The sequence below is a fragment of the Rhinolophus sinicus genome, chromosome 18 (genome assembly GCF_057876585.1).
Source record: "Rhinolophus sinicus isolate RSI-liver-muscle chromosome 18, RSI-T2T, whole genome shotgun sequence".
Taxonomy (NCBI): Eukaryota; Metazoa; Chordata; class Mammalia; order Chiroptera; family Rhinolophidae; genus Rhinolophus; species Rhinolophus sinicus.
This window is the reverse complement of record NC_142518.1, coordinates 115828590-115847727: the sequence shown is the minus strand read 5'-3', so window position 1 is coordinate 115847727 and position 19138 is coordinate 115828590. Positions and strand designations below refer to the sequence as shown.

Here is a 19138-nt window from a genome sequence, read left to right as displayed (position 1 = left end):
TACCCATGTATGCTTTAAAATGGATAAAGCTTGACAACACATTATGCTAAATGAAGGAAGCACATTTCAAAAGGCCACCTATCGTTTGATTCCCTTTATATGTAAAGTTCAGGAAAGACATAGTAGATAAATGGTTGCCTAGGGCTGGGGACAGGAATTAACTAACCCAAGACCCTCCTGGGGTGATGGTTACCTGACTCCATAAATTTAGTATTTTAGTACAAATCCTGAAATCGGTGGATTGTATGGTATGTAAATGATACCTCAATAAAGCTATTTACACACGCAAACACACATTGTGGTTTTGCTCTTCCTTGCTAGTGCACTTACTAGTGCAGCTCGGCATACTTACCAGCCATGGTTTAATTCATTTTTATAGCAAACAGGAAGGGAATTTTCCTGAGATAACTGGGGAGGCAGAAGACAGTAAATGTCTCATTTTTACAACCCCAGCCCCTATACAGTAACGCCTGTGACACAGTAGGAGCTTGGTAATTTTTTGTTGAATGCAGTGTAATATATGAGGAAAATCCCCGACAGGGAACTAAGTAGTCTGTCATTAGTGAAAACCAGGAAATGAAGCTAAATCCTGGAAATGAATAGGTGGGGGGGTGTTGGTGGCTAGAGGATCCCTGTTAGCAGGGCAGATGGTTCCCTACGCTGATTGATTAGAAAAATACGTAGTTACAGGTAGGTGCAGTGTTCAGTATGACAATTACAGTAATTCTAGCCTTTGCAAGTTGAGAAGCACTTAGAAACCACTCAAAGCAAAGGGCGGGGAGAGAGGAATTGCTTTGATTTTTAGAAAGCAGCAGACCCAATAAAGTCAGAAAAGTTTATTACCATTCGTCATGAATAATTTAAAAGGGACACTAGCATGTTAGTCTTCATACAAATTCCTTTCAAGTGTAAACATCAAGATGTCAGTGTATGCTTGGGACCATCAAATCAGTGCAGTACAAAACCTCTCAGACTTGTGTATCACACCTCCATTTCCTAAAAGACACGAGTTTGCCCACACCAAACCTAGGCTTACATTTGGGGATTGGCCAGGCAAAGGGGAGCAGGAGGCACTATTCGAAGCCAACTTAAAAAGTTTTTAGTAGCTAAACAGAGTTCCCAGAGACACGGGGGACAGCCATGTTTGTAGCCCCATTGAACCATGAAGTCCTGTGAGCACCCCAGCAGCATCCACAGACTATTCTGAGACTGGAAGACACTGGATGCCTGTGGGGAAACGCAGGGACTCTCCACAAGGACAGCCGACTCCTAGTCACCACACCACGACAGCAGCAGCCCCACTTTCCAGAGTGCTCCTGGGCCTGAGCTGAGGAGGGCCACCCTCACTCCCTCTCCCAGCTAACACTGCTCCTACAGAATCCCTGCCACCCACCACAGGAGGCCCTGGGTCACACAGGAAAATAGATACAGTACATTGCAAGTGAGGCAGAAGGCACATGCCAGGCAGTGCTGTCCATCCTGGGTCCTCCACGGCTTTAGACACGCAACTGGTGTAGAAACAACAACAAAGGACTCTATGAAGTGGGGGAGTGTGGTGATGAAGGCAAAACAAAACACTTGAGTCCCTTGTGAGGGAAAAGGAAACGGGAAGCAAAGCAGGAAGAGTGGAGAGTTGACATAACCTTTTTCTCTTCTGTCACTACTTGATTTCTGCTTGACCTCCAGGTTCCAGATTCTCCAAGAGTAGGGCTGCCAGACTTAGCAAATAAAAAACACAGGCTGCCCCACTAAATTTGAATTTCAGATAAATAGCAAATAATATTTACTTTTGCCAATGATTTGTAAGTATGTCCCCCAAATTACATATTCCATACTGTCTATCCCATTGTGTGCTCCCCACCAAGTCTAGTCTCCTCTGTCATGTATATTTCTGGTTTATGTGACAGCCCTATCTGGGAGGTTCAGTTAGTCTGAGGGAGGCCACTCTGATCACATCTTGTCAAAGAGCCACAGCAAGATTGTCACAGAGCAAAATACACACTTCACAAATCACGGGGTAAGTATGTGATCCTTCAGCTCCGTTGCCCACACTCAGAAATCCAGTGCTAGTTTGGCAGGACGAGTGTATGTGCGCGGTGGAGTTGTCACCCGCTATCTGCCCGGTGGCCAAGTAAGTTTTTCTTCCATATCAAATAAAGGTCAGAAATATGAGGGTGGCAGAGAAGCAGGCCCACTGGGATATGAAACCTGACTCCCACGGGCCCAGGCAGGCTGAGCAGCTCCAGCAAACTCCCCACCGGGGTCTAGAGACCCAACAGACTCCCACTTGCTTGGAGCAGCTCAAAGACCTCAAAGGCACACGGGGCTGAACACGTGCACACACAGGATGGAAGAACAGGGAGAGAGCAAGGTAGCCATTAGAGTGACTCAGGAATGACGGCAGAAGAGACGTCTCAAGGAATCACAGAACTCCCTGACTGACTGGCAGGACATTTTGCTTGGTTTTATTTAGGGGGTTAACCCTCAGTGGTATTTCCCTAAAATGGGAGGTGACGGGGCAAAAAGGGCCACAGACGAGCCTCAGAGACATAGCGGATCTGACCATCACATCCCACATCCACCTCCTTTGATGGAAGAGGAATAGTAACAAGTCCATGGCGGGCAAACATTCCTTTCAAAGGCACAAAGAGGGAAACATCAGAAAGAATAGGGCCACACTGCGCTCTTCTCCATAGCCGCCTCCACGGGAATTATAGTCCCTGTTCACCAGCATCTCTGACACTGTTCCCAAAGGCGTTAATAGGTGTTGCATAGGACCCCAAAAATTCAGTGAAATAAGTTTGGGAAATGTTGCGTACTTACTAAAAGTTACAAATTCCTGCAGTGGAGGAACCTGTTCGGTTCTATTTAAATGGCTGCTTCCTGACTTATTTGACCACAGAGCCCTTTTAAGGAACACCTGTTACCATCTCAGAACTTTGGGAAATGCTGCTTAGGCAATTTAACAGAAGTGCCTCAAGAATGAGACAAGAACATGTGAACATTGGTAACAGCCAGGAATCACACCTAAGCTGGTTTTTGCACATCAGTATATCAGAAAGTTGAAGGCAATGATTTGCAAAGTGAAGAGCCCTGTCCTTCTGCGAGGCACTTGCTCAGTGATAACTTCAGCCAGGGCAGCTGAGAGTCGGTTTTAAAGCAGACAAATGCCTACAAAGAATAGTACGAGGCTGCTGTGCTTAGTTGTTGCCCAGTCAGGACAGGAAAGAACAGCGCTCGTGGTGTCTCCTCTAAGCGCTCTGACCACACACACACCCACACTCACACACTCGAACTTCCTCCAAAAGGTTTAGACCAAACTTCAAAGCAGCCATGTACACACTAGCCTGTCTTTGTTCCTCCAAAAGCCAAGTACCCTGGAGCCTAGGGTTTCCAGGAGAAGACACAAATGGCTCATGCTGGCATTGCCGAATGCTGCCAAAGGAATCCCCCCTTATTCTCAGGTTCAGTCCCCAAGTAGCACCCTGAAAGCTACAAAAGGACACACTTCTTGGTGTTCTTCTTTGTGGCAGGGTAAAGGACAGCCCGGACAGCTTCCAAAAATACCTCGTGTACCCCATCCTGCATCAGGGCAGAACATTCTAGATACTTCACAGCCCCCACTTGCTTAGCCAAGGAAGTGCCTTGCTGAGGAGTTGTAGGCACTAGGCTCTGTTCCTTCAGCTTCTTCACTGTCTCCAGGTCACTCCGCAAATCCCTCTTGGTGCCTACCAGTAGGACAGGTACATTGGGGCAATGATGGGAGACCTCTGGGTGCCACTTATGCCTCACGTTGGCATAAGAGGATGGGTTGCCAATGGAAAAACAAATGACAAAGATATTGGTCAGCGGATAGGAGAGTGTTCGCAGTCGGTCATACTCCTCTTGGCCAGCTGTGTCCCACAGGTTCAGGCTGACGAGCTGACCATCCACAGATGTCTGGGCGCTATAGTTGTCAAAGACAGTGGGGATATACTCTTCAGGAAAGGCATTAGTTGTGTAACTGATGAGGAGACAGGTCTTACCTACAGCCCCATCTCCTACGACCACACATTTGATTGTCTGCATTCTTCCCTCGGAGTCCTGTGCACAAGAGAGAAATAACGAATGTTCACAGAGGCTCGGTTCATGTAGGCAGCCTACGCTTTATAAACATTTCTCTTGAAGGAGAAAGAGGAGGTGAGACACCCCCCCACACACTGCCCGGCCCCTTAACACCACAGAAGAGTCAGCTGGGAAGGGCGGTACAGGGTGAGTTCTTACCGTGGACTGCTAGAGGACAGGCTTCAGTAGGTCCCAAAAGCCACCTCTGAAGTTGTATACAATCGTATATGTATGTGCATAAGTGAATTTTTCTGGAAAGAAGATCCAAAGCTATTATCAGATTCTCAAAAAGGGCTGTGAGCCCAAAAAGATTAAACACCATATGTAGACAGGTATTTATGTTCTATTGTTGTCGAGGTCTGGAGATGGGCATCAAAGGTGTTCAAATATAGCAGGTGCTCAATAAATGGTCATTAATTTAAAAAATTGGTATAGAAAGGTTCCCAAAGCAGAAACAAAAGAAAGGGGCTCTCATTTTGGGTCTGTGGCTATAGACTCAGCACAGGAACTCTGCTCCTGAAAAACAGCAATACCGTAATATTGGAGAGAAAGGCAGGCCAGTTGGACTGAGCCCGAGAGAGAGCTGGTTAAGAGTCTAGGCTCCGAAGTCAGACCGCCTGGAATCAAAACCAGTCCCCTCTATTCCTAAGCTTTGTGAATTTGGGCAGATTTTTAACCTGAGGCTTAAGTGAAGGATCGCATGTTCAGTAGTTAGTAGTGCCTGCCACACAGGAAGTGCTTAAGTGTCAGAAGCTACTGTGACTTCATAACTTCTATTCTGCTGGGGAAGGCAAAAGTTCATGATGTGACAACGTTAGACCAGGGGTCTCATCCCTTCCCACAATATCTGAGTAAAACTACGGATCAAAGAGCACCACACTCCCATCCATTTCTTCATGAATCAAGTGTTTGGGAGTGAGAGGCGCAGCACAGATGATCCCCCACCCAGCATGTTTACTGTGAGCTCCCATGTTTCTGCCCCTATGAATGCCCTGGCAGTGCCCCATCGCACTCCCAATTTCTTTAGCTTCTTAACTACTGCTCTCATTTCAGAGCCGATCCTTACAGCATCAACTTCTTCAGGTGTCAGAACGAGGAGGAAAGGGGCTAAATTGTCATGTGGATTTGATTACAGAAAAAGAATTCAGACTGAATTAAGTTTCTCACCTCGGGAATTTGGGGGAATAGTCTCATCCTCCATCCTGTTGTCTTATTAGCGTAGGTCTACATTAAGCCCGTATCATATCATATAGACAAAAACAATACAACTCATTTTGGGTCAGGGTAAAGAAAAGGTGGCCGTCCAAGCATGCTTCACACAGGCCCACTAGGGGTAACTCTCCACCCACACAACCAGTTCTGACCTACGAGGCATTCCCCCAGCAGCCTTCGTGAGCACAGGCCCCACAGCCAAAGTCCAGAGCTTAATTCAGGACAAGCAGGCAACCATCCCAGCGTATTCACTGACCATCAGCTTTGCTTTTTTCCCATCCGGGAACAGGCATAAGGATCAAATGCACAAGGTCAGTGGAAACAGGGCAAAGTCACAACCACATTCCTGAGAATAGCCTTCCTTCCTTGACTTTCTCAGTCGGGATTAGTTTCTTTGTCTGAATTCCTACAGCATCACTGTACAGCTCACCTTCCCAGCCTCCTCTAGGTATCATCCAGTGTGCAGCATCTCTGCTCAAAGTGACTGCTTTCAGACACACCAACAGTACATGTGAGGGCTGCTGAACCAGAGCGAAACTCGTAGGCACAAAGACCACTTTGCACCCCAAACTCAGCCCCTCGTGTCCATAACTAGGAGAAGGCATCGACACTCATTTCTGTTAATACTTGTTTCTATCTGTCTACCAGCACTCCTGGTATATATGGTCTGCAGACGGGTACTCAGGTCACACTGAGGACTGAGGGTCCAGATGACAGAGTGCAGCTGGCACATCTCAGGTCTGAAAACTCAAAACATCCTCACCCACAGTCAGCTCTACAAAAGGGAGGGGTCAGCAAAAGTCCCAGGTATTTGGGGGGGGGGGCTGCTTTGCACAACTGACTCATTCAGAGTCAGTTCATTATACTATCTTCTCTACTTGTGTGTATGTTTGAAATTCACCAGAGTTAAAAAGTTTTAAAATAATACTAAAAAATATGTCCAAAACAACTGAAAACAGGGTCTCAAAGAGATCTCTGCACCCCCATGTTCACTGCAGCACTATTCATAATAGCCAAGAGGTGGAAGCAACCTAAATGTCCATCGATAGGTAAATGGATAAAGAAAATGTGAGATGTATAGATATAGATACAGATATCTCAGCCTTAAAAAGAAGGAAATGTTTTCGTATGCTACACCATGGATGAACCTTGAGGACATTATGCTAAGTGAAATAAGCCAGTCACAAAAAGTCAAATACTATGTGATTCCCTTTATTCAAGGTATCTAGACCAGTCAAACTCAGAAACAAAGTAGAATGGTGGTTGCCAGGGGCTGGAGGTGGGGAGAATGGGGAGCTCTCTAATGGGTATAGAGTTTCAGTTTTGCAATATTTTTGAAAAAAATTCTAGCTCTCCATTGCAAAGTGGATATAGTTAATACTGCTATACTGTATACTTAAAATGGTTAAAAATACTACAAATAAAAATCATACTTTTTTGAAGGGTTGGGAGCTCTGAGAGAAGGCTGGGGGTTAGAGGAGACAGGCAAATACTGTGTTCGCCACAGCTCCGAGATCTAGCAATCTCCCGCGTACGACTGTGCGCAGTGCACTGCTAGGAGGGACTCAAGATGGGCTTCAAAGAAACAAACAGAGCAAAAGAATGCTAGAAGCTTCCAACCTTGTGGTAAAGGCAGGACTTAGATGAAACGGCAAACTAATACACAGTAATGCATGGCTCAGAGGGGAAAAGTTGCTGTGGGGAAGCAAAGGGAAAGTAAAAATTGAGAGCCTTGTCACAGGCTGTGAAGCACTTCCACCCATCTTGTTACTTAAACCTCACAATAGCCGTCAGGTGGCATCAGAGCCTCTCAGAGATCTTTAGGCCTCTAGGATTGGAAATTGGGACAGACCTGGAGCCCATAGACCAGCTCCCTAGAAGGCTCCCTTCCGCGTCAGTCATTCACTGTTAACCTTGGAATTACAGTTTCTTGTAAATCTTCCAATCTCATCTGACAAAGCATCCTTCTTCACATGGCCAGTCTGCACAGCAGTCCCTTTTGGCCTAGGTTGGACATACAATATGAAAAATCCAATAACAGTCAAGACAAGAATGCAGCTCAGAGTACTACTGTCTTCTAGCACATTCTCCAAGGCTTACCCTTTCCACAGCTCTCAGTCTAATCCACTTGAAATCTAACTTTCTGAAAGCAAAACAATTCAGCAGAAGTCCCCATTTTTATTTAGTGCTTTCTGCAACTGAGTTGTCCACCAATTCAGGGACATTTCCACATTGAAAATTGAATTCTTTGGTTCAGGTGCAAAGAAGACTTCGGCCCTCTGGGGCCAAAGGCAGCCGAGTGGACAGGGACAGCCCGGAGCTACGGGGGCTCCCCTGTGCCCAGCAACTTAAGCAGAGGCAACTCGAGAGGCCCATCAGTAGACAGCACGAGCCCGCTGGGCACATCCCTCATCCTCCTCCAGCCAAGGTGAGTGATTCTGGGACACAGAGGTGCCCCAATAGGAAGAGCTGGCTCCCCCTCCCATTGCACACGCCTCAGCCCTTCCCGGGGAAGAGGGCAGAGGTGGGTACCGCCGGGGCGGGGTGGGGGTGGGGGTGGGGGTGTCTCAATAGATTACCGGGCAAAGCGATCGTGCTCCACCGCCGCCGTTCAGCCACCGCTGGCACAGCCTCCCGGCGTCTCACTGGGCTGGGCAGGGTTGGCGGGCTGAGTGCCACATCCGGCAGCCACCAAGTCCCACCCCGTGGTCGACGCAGTCTCCGCTCGGCGCCCAAGACCTCCTGGGAAGTGGAGTTCTGGGGCCCCGCCTCGCCAGCGGCATGTCACAGGCTCCTAAAGGACACCTCCTACCTCCGTTAACAGGATTGCTTAGGGCCTGACGCCAGTACTGGTTCTGTGGGCGGGGAATCCCAAGCCTCACCTTTGCACTGCAGGTTAGGCACCCCTCCTCCCAGCCCCCATAAAGTGTTAGGAAAAATGGAGGCGATCAAAGAAAATGAGGTAAGGAGCAAATTGGGGTTGCTCTCTTTCACCAAATACTAGTTTGCATTTTCTCGAGTTTTATGTAAATTGAATCATTCAGTATGTACTTTCTAAAACAGCCTTATTGACATAAATTCACATACCATAGAATTTCACCCATTTAATCCGTACAATTCATGGGTTTGGGTATATTAACTATTTTTTGTGGTAAATGTATATATAACAAAATTTGCCATTTTAACTGTTTTTACGTGTACAATTCAGTGGCATTAAGGACATCCACAGTGCTGTGCAACCATCAGCACTGTCTATTTCTAAAACCTTGTCGTCACCCCAAACAGAAATTCTGTACCCATTAAGCAGTAACCCCTCATTGCCTCCTTCCCACAGCCCCTTGAAACGAATCTTTAATCTGCTTTCTGCTTCCATGAATTTGACTTTTCTAGCTACCATTTAATTGAGCGTTGGACATTTGGTTTGTTTCCAACTTTTGACTAGCGTGAATAACGCAGTAACCATTTGGTTACAAGAATCTGGTTTTATTGATTTTCTCTGTTGTTTTTGTTTTCTAGTTTACTAATTTCCACTTTGATCTGCATTATATTTCTTTATACTGTAAGTTTTATTTGCTCTACTTTTTACTGAAGTGAAAGCTGAAGTCATTGTTTTGAGACCTTTCTTCTGTTCTAATATAGGTGTTTAGTGCTTTAAAATTGCCCCCTAAGTACTGCTTTAGCAGAATGCCATACATTATATGTTGTGCTTTTATTTTCACTCAGTTCAAAATATTTTCTAATTACCCTTTTGATTTCTTCTTTGACCCATGGGTTATCTAGAAGTGGATTATTCAGTTTTCCAGTATTTGAGGATTTTCCAGAGATCTTACTGTTACTGATACGTAATTTCATTCCATTGTTTTCAGAGGATATATGTTGTATGGCTTGAATCCTTTGAATTCATTGAGACTTGTTTGTGGCCTAGAATGTGGTCTGTCCTGGTAAATACCTCATGTGTACTTGAAAAGAACGTGTATTTTGCTGTTACTGGGTGGAATGTTCTATAAATGTAAGCCAGGCCAATTTGGTTGATAGCGCTGTTCACATCTACTATAGCTTGGCTGATTGGAACCCTAGTTCTTCTAGCAGTTACTCAGAGAAGGGTACCGAAATTGACTAGAATTGTGGATTTGTCTATTTCTCCTTGCAGTTTATCAGTTTTTCATTCATGTATTTTGAAGCTCTTATATTACGTAGGTGCACAAATGTTTCCAATGACCACTTCACAGAGAGTGTAAGAACCTTATGTTAATATATTTCCATTTCTCTCTTCCTGGACTCTGTGCTATTGTTACACATTTCACTTTTACCCCACACTATCTTCTTACCATTTATGTTTAAACAGTTCATTTTTAACTAGACCTTATTTTTAAAAGCACTTTTAGGTTCCCAGCAAAATTGAGCGGAAAGTACAGAGACTTCCTGTAAACTCCCTGCCCCCACACAGGCACAGCCTCCCCTCTATCTCAATGTCCCACCACCAGAGTGGCACATGTTACAAGTGATGAACCTACAGCAATGCATCATTATTGTCCAAAGCCTACAGTTTACATGAGGCTCACTCTTGGTGTTGTACCTTCTGTGGGTTTGGACAAATGCATCATGACAGGTATCCATCATTAGAGTATCATACAGAGTAGTTTCACTGCCCTAAAACTCCTCTGTGCTCTACCCATTCTTCCCCCTCCCCTCTGACCCCTGGCAACCACTGATCTTTTTACTGTCTCCACAGTTTTGCCTTTTCCAGAACGTCCCATAGTTGGCACCATACAGTGTGTGGCCTTTTCAGGTGGCTTCTTTCACTTAGTCATATGCATTTGAGGTTCCTCCATGTCTTTTCATGGCTTGACAGTGCGTTTCTTTTTAGTGCTAATATTCCATGGTCTGCATGGACTACAGTTTATTTATCCATCACCTGCTGAAGGACATCTTGCTTGTTTACAAGTTTGGGCAATTATGAATAAAGTGCCATAAACATCCAAGTACAGGCTTTTGTGTGGACATGAGTTTTTAGCTCATTTGGATAAATACCCTGGCGCATGACTGTTGAACCATAAGGCCAATTATCTTTTTCAAACAGGTTTTCTTGAGATATCATTTACATACCATAAATTCACTCATTTTAACTATACAGTGAAATGACATTTAGTAAATTTACAATGTTGTGCTACTATTACCACAATCCAATTTTAGAACAATTTGCATCACCTCCAAAAGATCCCTCATGCCCAGCTGCAGTCACTCCCTGTTCCTAACCCCCAGGCGACCACTTATTACTTACTGTCTGTATAAAGCTGTCTTTCCTGACCATTTCACATAAATGGTATCCCACAATGTATCTGGCTTCTTTCACTTAGCATAATGTTTTTGAGTTTCGTCCACATCCACGTTGTAGCATGGACCAGTATTTCATCCCTTTTTATTACAGAATTGTATTTTTTCTCTTTAGACCAATTTATAGAGGTATAATTTATGACATGAAAAAAACTCACCTTAAGTTTAGTTTGATGACTTTTGACAAATGTATGCACTTATGTAACTACTGCCACAATCAAGACATAACATTTCCATCACCCTAAATAGTTACCTTGTACCCCTTTGCAGTCAATCCCCACCACCCCTAGCTCCAGAGGGTCACTGTTCTGCTTTGTGTTGCTAAAGATTAATTATGTCTTTTTAGAATTTCATACAAATAGAATCATACATCATATACTCTTTTGTGTGCATTCCTTTTGCTCAATATAACGTTTCTGAGATTTATTCATGTTATTGGGCATAACAGTAGTTCGTTCCTTTTTATTGCTTAGTAGTATTCAGTTGCAAGGATATATAGCAGTTTGTTTCCAGTCTGGGGCCATAATGGATACAGGTGCTATGAATATTTGTACATAAATCTTTTTGCAGACGTACATTTTCATGTCTCTTGTGGAATACCTGGGAGTGTGTAGGTGTCTTTGGGTGGGTGTATGTTTTAATTTTGTATATTTAACATAATAAGAAAATACCAAATAGTACACCAAAGTGGTTGTACCATTTTTCACTCTAATGCATGAGAGTCCCAGTGGCTCTACATCTTCACCACCATTTAGTATTGTCAATCTTTTTAATTTTAGTAACTCGAGTGAGTACATACTGGTATTTCAGGGTGGTTTTTATTTGCATTTCCCTGATGCTTAGTGATTTGAGCAGCTTTTCATTTACTTAATGGCTATTCGTACGCCTTTCTTTGAGAAGTACCTGTTCAAATCTTTAGCCCAGTTTTTTGTTTTATTTTGAGTTGTGACAGTTCTTTATAGGTTAGGGATACAAATCCTTTATTAGACTTTTGTATTGTGAATATTTTCTCCCACTCTGTGGCTTGCCTTTAATTTTCTTAAATTGCAAATTTAATTTTGGTGATGTCCAATCAAATTTTTCTTCTATGCTTAGTGCTTATTTCGGTCCTTTCCTATGTACGAGGTCATTGTCGATATTCCTATGTATTTTATAGCTTTTGTTAGTATTGTGAATGGAATTTCTTTTTATAACATTTTCTACTTAGTTATTGCTTATATTTAGGTAAGTTCCTAATTCTGGTATATTTTATATTTTCTTTTGTGTTTAGTAACTTGTAAGTTCATTCTCTTAGATTTTCCTATCAACTACGAATCAGACCGTTCCATATTTACCCTGCCAGTATTTCTCATTTCACTGTGTTGGTTAAGACTTCAAGCCTAATGCTAAATGGTAGCTAAGTTACTTATGAAGGTCTGTGATTAGGTTTCAGAGAATAACAGTGAGACTGGAGAGAAGCTCGAGACACTACAAAGGAAGAATCAGTAGAACTTGGTAACTAACTGAATAAGGAGGATGAAAGAGAATTACAGTTTAGAAATAACTAGGATGTTAAGTTTAAGAACAGGGAGAATGAAGTTGCCATTACCAGAGGATGAAACGAAGAGTTATTTTGGGGGAGGAGATAATAAGTTCAATCTTAAATATTTCCAGTTTGAGTTTATGATGGGGTTTTCATGAAGCAATGTCCTGTAGGCAGTTAGAAATAGAGAATTTGAATTTGGGTGAGAGGCCTGGGCTGGAGATGAAGATTTTAGAGTCATCAGCAAAGGCGATTGTTGAAACAATAATGTGTATTTGTTACCTGAAAGAAGGAAAGTTAGAGAAAAAGAGAAATGAGTTCAACATTGGCTGTCAAAGATGCAAGTAGGAGGAAGGAGAGGAGCCAAGAAAGAAATAGAAAAGGATTTAGAACAGAAGAACATCTAGAATAGCTTCAAAATTTAGAGGGAATAGCCAGCAACATCAAAAAGGAAAAAGAGCTTAAGGGAAACAAGGAGTGGGAGCAGCAGAGTTTTAGAAATTGTCAATAAAAAGATCCATAGGTTGGCAGCTGCAAAATAAATCTTTGTTGAAATACTAAGAGAAAACTAAACACAGACTAGCTATGTATTAGATGATATTAAGAAATTACACATTTGATTGGGTGTCCTAAGGATATTGTGATTGTATTTTTTTAGTGTTTATCTTTTAAAGATAAGAGCCAAAATATTTAAAAGTGAAATGACATGATGCCTAGGATATGTTTTAAAATACTCCAGCAAAATCTTAATAAGCGAGAGGGCAAGATAAAACAATAGTAACACAGTGTTATTTATTATTGAACCGAGTGATGGGTACATGGGCGTTCATTATACTGTTCTCTCTCTTTTATATATGTTTGACATCTTACACAATAAAAAGTTTTAAAATGCTGTCTATAAGAAAATAAAAATGCTGTCTTTAACAATCTCACTTTAAATATAAGGACACAAAGAGGTTGAAAGTAAAAGGGTTGAAAAAGGTATTCCATGCAAATAGTAACCAAAGTAGAGCTGGGGTGATTATATTATTGTAAGACAAAATAGGCTTTAAATAAAAAAAGGTTACAAGAAACAAAAAGAGGACACTGCATATTAATAAAAGGTTTGATCCAGCAAAAACATATAATAACTTTAAACGTATATTCACCTAAAAACCGAGCCCTATAATATAGGAAGCAAAAGCTAACAGAATCGAGGGGCGAAATAGACAGTTCTACAGGAAGTTGGAGCCTTCAGTCGCTATGCACTATCAATGACTGCAGAAACAGAAAACCTGAACAAGACAGTAAACCAGGTGACAGTTTGTTTACTGTTTGCTCAGAAAAACGTTTTGCTTACTAGATCAGTAGTTTATTATAAAAGGATAAAACACAGGAATAGCCAGATGGAAAAGGCGCATGAAGGTATGGGGGCAAGTGTGGGGCTTCCATGCTTTCTCCAGATGTGCCACCCTCAGCACCTCCACGTGTTCACCAACCTGGAAGCTCGGGGCTTCTGAATAGCCTCAGGAAGGGGTGGTAGCTAGAGGAACTAATCTTGTGATTAAAGGACTAGAATCTTCAGCCCCATCCCTTGACCTCTGGGGAAGAAAGAGGGGCTGGAGGTGGACTTAATCACCACTGGCCAGAGATTTAATCAATCCTGCCTATGTAATGAAGCCTCCATAAAAATGATAATTAAAGGGGTTCGGAGAGCTTCCAGGTTAGTGAACACACAGAGGTGCTGAGGGTGGCACATCTGGAGAAAGCATGGAAGCCCTGCACTCCTGCCCCCATACCTTCATGCGTCTCTTCCATCTGGCTAGTCTTGAGTTTTATCCTTTTATAATAAACTAGTATGCAAACCATTTTCTGTGGTCTGTGAGCCATTCTAGCCAATTATCAAACCCAAGGAATGGGTTGTGGGAACCCCCAATATGTAGCTGATCAGTCAGAAGCACAAATAACAACCTGGACTTGCAATTGCTGTCTAAAGTGGGGACAGACTTGTGGGACTGAGCCCTTAACTTGTTGGATCTGATGTTATCTCCAAGTAGATAGTGTCAGAGTTGAGTTAAATTGTAGAACACCCAGTTGGTGTGGCCCAAGACCTAGAGAATTGCTTGGTGTGGGAAATACAGAAATGTTCTGTAGGTAGAGGAAACATGTATATATCCCTTTCATGCACAATCTACCAAAACCAACCCTTTAAGAAATAGAAAATCTGAGAAGACCTATAACTAGTAACAAGATTGAATCAGTAAAGACTTCCCAGTAAAGAAAAGCTCAGGACCAGATGGCCTCACTAGTGAATTCTACCAAAATTTAAAGAATTAACACCAATCCTTCTCAGACTCTTCCAAAAATTTAAAGAGGAAGAAATCCTAACTCATTCTAGGAAACCAGCATCACCCTAATACCAATACCAGACAAAGACAACACAAGAAAAGAAAACTACAGGCCAATATCCCTGATGAACATGGATGCAAAAATCTTCAACAACATACTAGCAAACTTATTTCAACAGCACATTAAAAGGATCATATACTCTGAGCAAGTGGGATTTATCTCTGGGATGCAAGGGTGGCTCAACATATGCAAATCAATCAGTGTGATACACCACATTAACATTATAAAGGATAAAACTCACACAATCATCTCAATAGGCACACAAAAAGCATTTGATATAATCTAAAACTCGTCTATGATAAAAACACTAAAAACTAGGAATAGAAGGGCATTTTCTCAACATGATAAAGGTCATGTATGAAAAACCCACGGCTAACATCATACACAATGGGAAAGACTTAAAGCTTTTCCCCTAAGATCAGAAATACCTGCTTTTATAGGGCAGCTGGTTGGCTCAGTTGGTTAGAGCACAGTGCTCATAACACCAAGGTCGCCAGTTCAATTCCCACATCGGCCAGTGAGCTGTGCCCTCCACAACTAGATTGAAAACAATGACTTGACTTGGAGCTGATGGGTCCTGGAAAAACACACTGTTCCCCAATATTCCCCAATCAAAGAAATTAAAAAAAAAGAAATATCTACCTTTGCCACTTCTGTTTGACACCATAGTGGAAGTTCTAGCCAGCAAATTAGACAAGAAAAAAATAAAAGGTTACCAGGCTGGAAAGGAAGAAGTAAAAGTATCTGTTCACAGATGACGTGACTTTATATGCAGAAAACCTTAAAAATACCACAAAAACTGCTTTACTAATAAACAAATTCAGCAAAGTTGTAAGATACAAAATCAACACAAAAAAATCAGTAGCATTTCTATACACTAGCAATGAAAACCACAAAACATTGCTGAACTAAAAAAGACATTTAAAAAAATGGAAAGACAGCCCATGTTCATGGATTGAAAGATTTAATATTGTTATGAGGAAAATACTCCTCAAAGTAATCTACAGATTCAGTGCAATCCCAATCAAGGTCCCAATGGATTGCTCTTTTTTTTTTCAGAAATAGAAAAATCCATCCTAGAATTCGTATTTCTTCAAATATCTACACAAACAGCCAAGAAGCACATAAAAACATGTTCAACATCATTAGCCATCAGGGAAATGCAAATCAAAATCACAATGAGTTACAACTTCATACTCATTAGGATAGCTATGATAAAAAAAAAAAGTGGAGGGGGCAGCCGGATGGCTCAGTTGGTTAGAGCGCAAGCTCCTAACAACAAGGTTGCTGGTTCAATTCCCACATGGGATGGTGGGCTGCGCCCCCTGCAACTAAAGATTCAAAATGGCAACTGGACTTGGAGCTGAGCTGCGCCCTCCACAACTAGATTGAAGGATGACGACTTGACTTGGAGCTGATGTGTCCTGGAAAAAACACACTGTTCCTCAATATTCCCCAATTTTAAAAAAATGTTTTTTTAAAGTGGAAAATAACAAGTATTGGTAAGGATGTGAAGTAATTAGAACCCTTATGCATTGCTGACAGAGATATAAAACGTTTGCATCTACTGTGGAAAACAGTTTCGTTGTTTCTGAGAAAGCTAAACATAGAATTACCCTAAGACCCAACAGTTCCACTCCTAGGTATATATCCAAAGAAACTGAAAGCAGGGACTCAAACAGATACTTGTACACCCATGTTCACAGCAGTAGTATTCACAATAGCAAAAAGGTAGAAGTGACTCGTGTCTATCAACAGATGAATAGATAAATAAAATATGGTGTATTACTCAGCCTTAAAAAGGAAGGAAATTCTGATCCATGCTACAGTAAATATGAACCTCGAAAACACTATGTTAGGTAAAATAAACCAGCCACAACAGTTCAAATATTGTGTAATTCTACTCTTAAGGTATCTAGGACACTCAAATTCAGAGACAGAATGTAGAATAGAGGTCACCAGGGGCTGTTGGGAAGGGATAATGGAGAATTATTTTTAATGGGTACAAAGTTTCTCTTTGGAATGATGAAAAAGTTCTGGAAATAAATAGTGGTGATGGTTATACACTGTGAATGTATTTCATGCCACTGAATTCTACACTTAAAAATGGCAAATTTTATGTTATATGTATTTTGCCTTTAAAAACACAAAAAGAAAATCAAAAGCTAAAGGAGAAACTCAGAAAATATATCTCAACACATAGGATAAAGGCCTGATTTTCTTCGTATACCGAAAGCTTTTAAAAGGGGTGGCCGGTTGGCTCAGTTGGTTAGAGCTTGGTGCTGGTAGCACCAAGGTTGCTGGTTCAATCCCCACATGGGCCACTGTGAGCTGTGCCCTCCTTCAAAATAAATAAATTAAATAAATAAATAAATAAATAAATAAATAAAATGTATATATTCTTTTTTAAAAATAGCTTTTACAAAGTCATAAGAAAAAGATAAATAGAAATAGAAAACTAGGCGAAGGACAAGTACACACACGCATACACCAAGGAAATACATGGGACTTAGCATATTAGAGAGAAGCTTAGCTTTACACATGATAAAAAGATTGTGTTAAAATATAATGAGATACCACTCTTTTCCTATAAAAATGGCAATATCAGAAACTTTGATAATACATTGTTTTGGCCAGGTTGTGGAGAAATAGGCAGTCTCATGTTTTTTTGTTGGATTGTAAATTAGTATAACTTTTGGAAGGCAACTTATCAAAAATTTTTAAAAGTACATATGCCTTTCTTATTAGTAACTGAAAACCCAGCTCCAATAGGCTTAAACAATAAAGAGGATTTATTGGTTCATACAGCTGCAAATCCCAGGGGATGAGCAGGCTTTGCAGTTGGTTTGATTCCATGGATCAACAATATCACCAAAGGCCTAATTTCCTCCCATCTGTCAGTTCAGCCTTCCAGTATGAGCTTCATCGTAAATTTGACTCCCTTCTTGGTAGCAAAAGGGCTACAGCATTTGAGGGCTTTACATCAGCCACACCACACTGGCCAAAAGAAGAGACAAAGCTGGCTTCTGTTGTCTCTATCAAAAGAGCAAAGAACAAAAACAAACAAACAAAACCCTCTTCCCCCAAATACTTCAACACACATCCTCTAACGTTTCATTAACTTGAATTTGGGCACTGGCCCATTCCTGAACAATCCCCTTGACAGGACAATGGTGTCCATTATTGGCTGAGGCCTGGGCTGCCTAAACCAATCACTGAGGCATGGGGGATGGGGTACCCCATTGGGTTATGCGGGTGGTGCATCCTGCCAAAAGCCGAGGGGGAGATCAATTCAACCCTTTCAAACTTTATGACTGCTACAAGTGGGGAAGGCAGGAATGCATGGGTGGCAGGGAATCCCGTCAGCCATGGTATACTTCGACCTAGAACTGTACTTTTAATACTTTATCCTACAAATACAATGGCACGTGTATACAATCACGTATGTTCAAGGAGACTGTGATAACAGGATATTGGAAACAACCGAAATGGCTGGGACTGTTCAATAAATTGTGATGTAGCCACAAGAAAGAGTAAGGCAGCTCCTAAATGTATTGACATGACACAGTTGCAAAGATACAGTAAGTGAAAAAAGCAGAGTGAACAACCTGCTACCATGTGTGACAAAAAGGGAGAAAAGATAGATATATAGATATAAATATATTTAAATGAAAAAAAGGAAAGTAAACTTCCATTCTCATCAGTAAACCAGACTAGATGGAGATATCAAACACATGTGCACACACACATACACACCCATTTATACTTGCATATCCATGATTTGTATAGAATAGATCTGGAAGATACTCACAATAGTGGTGGTCTCTGGAAAGGGAGCCAAGGAAACTAGGGTATAGGAGTAGGGGTAGCATATAACTTTCATTGTATATCTTTTCATATTGCCTGAATTTTTTTTACCGTGTATATATTTTTAGTTAACAAAAGTATTTATTAATTATAGGTTTCTATTTTTAACACATCACATTGTCAGACATAAAAATATTTGTTAATAGTCAGCAAGAATGTTGGGAAACAGGCCTTCGTATATATTGTGTGTGGTGTATAAATTAATACACCCTCTTTGGGAGGCAATTTGGCAGTATCTAATCTTGCACGTAGCACTTAGACAGCTAGGATTTTTATCCTACTGGTACGCTTATGTATATTGGCAAAGGTGCCTAAACAAACATATGCCCTGGGATCAATGTATAAATTATATAAATGTCTAACCACTATGCCGTACACCTGAAACTAATATAATTTTGAATGTCAATTGTAATTTAAAACAAAAAATAAACATATGTACTGCAGTAGTGTTTGTAGTAACGAAAGACTGAAAACCATTTAAATATCCATCAACAGCAGATTAGTTAACTAAATTATAACATATACATAAAACAGAAGTTAAATTTAAGAAGCTAGAATTCTATACAGCAATGTAAAAGAGCTATTGATATCTTCAACAACACAGATGAAGCTCACAGACAGTGTTGAATGAAAGAAGTCAGAGGCAGAAGAGTACACACTCTGTACAGTTCCATTTATATGAAATTCAAATACAGGCAAAACAAACCTATG

General features: G+C 41.5%; 2 protein-coding genes across 5 annotated transcripts in view; one reads left to right on the top strand and one right to left on the bottom strand.

Annotated features, from left to right (window-relative positions):
• ZMYM3 (zinc finger MYM-type containing 3) overlaps positions 1-19138 on the top strand; it is a 72422-nt gene that overhangs the window by 2615 nt on the left and 50669 nt on the right. For both annotated transcript variants that reach the window (XM_019747931.3, XM_019747930.3), the window contains exon 2: positions 7574-7744. The gene's annotated coding sequence lies outside the window, so the exon portion shown is untranslated. The remainder of the gene's footprint in view (positions 1-7573; positions 7745-19138) is intronic.
• LOC109455979 (rho-related GTP-binding protein RhoG-like) lies at positions 822-8028 on the bottom strand. 3 transcript variants are annotated; one of them, XM_019747944.3, is made up of 3 exons: positions 7896-8028; positions 4264-4355; positions 3345-4083 (listed from the first exon to the last, which is right to left on the bottom strand). In XM_019747944.3, exon 3 carries the CDS (start codon positions 4066-4068, stop codon positions 3493-3495), a length of 576 nt encoding a protein of 191 aa, XP_019603503.2. In that variant the 5' UTR covers positions 4069-4083; positions 4264-4355; positions 7896-8028; the 3' UTR covers positions 3345-3492. The 3 variants fall into 3 exon arrangements, with proteins under 3 accessions (XP_019603506.2, XP_019603503.2, XP_019603505.2); XM_019747946.3 differs by lacking the exon at positions 7896-8028 and adding an exon at positions 7169-7303; XM_019747947.3 differs by lacking the exon at positions 4264-4355 and having other exon boundaries at positions 822-4083; positions 7896-8026.

What these genes read in the sequence shown, in the direction of transcription:
- LOC109455979 (XM_019747944.3), bottom strand. Translation starts at nt 4,068, where the DNA reads ATGCAGACAATCAAATGTGTGGTCGTAGGAGATGGGGCTGTAGGTAAG.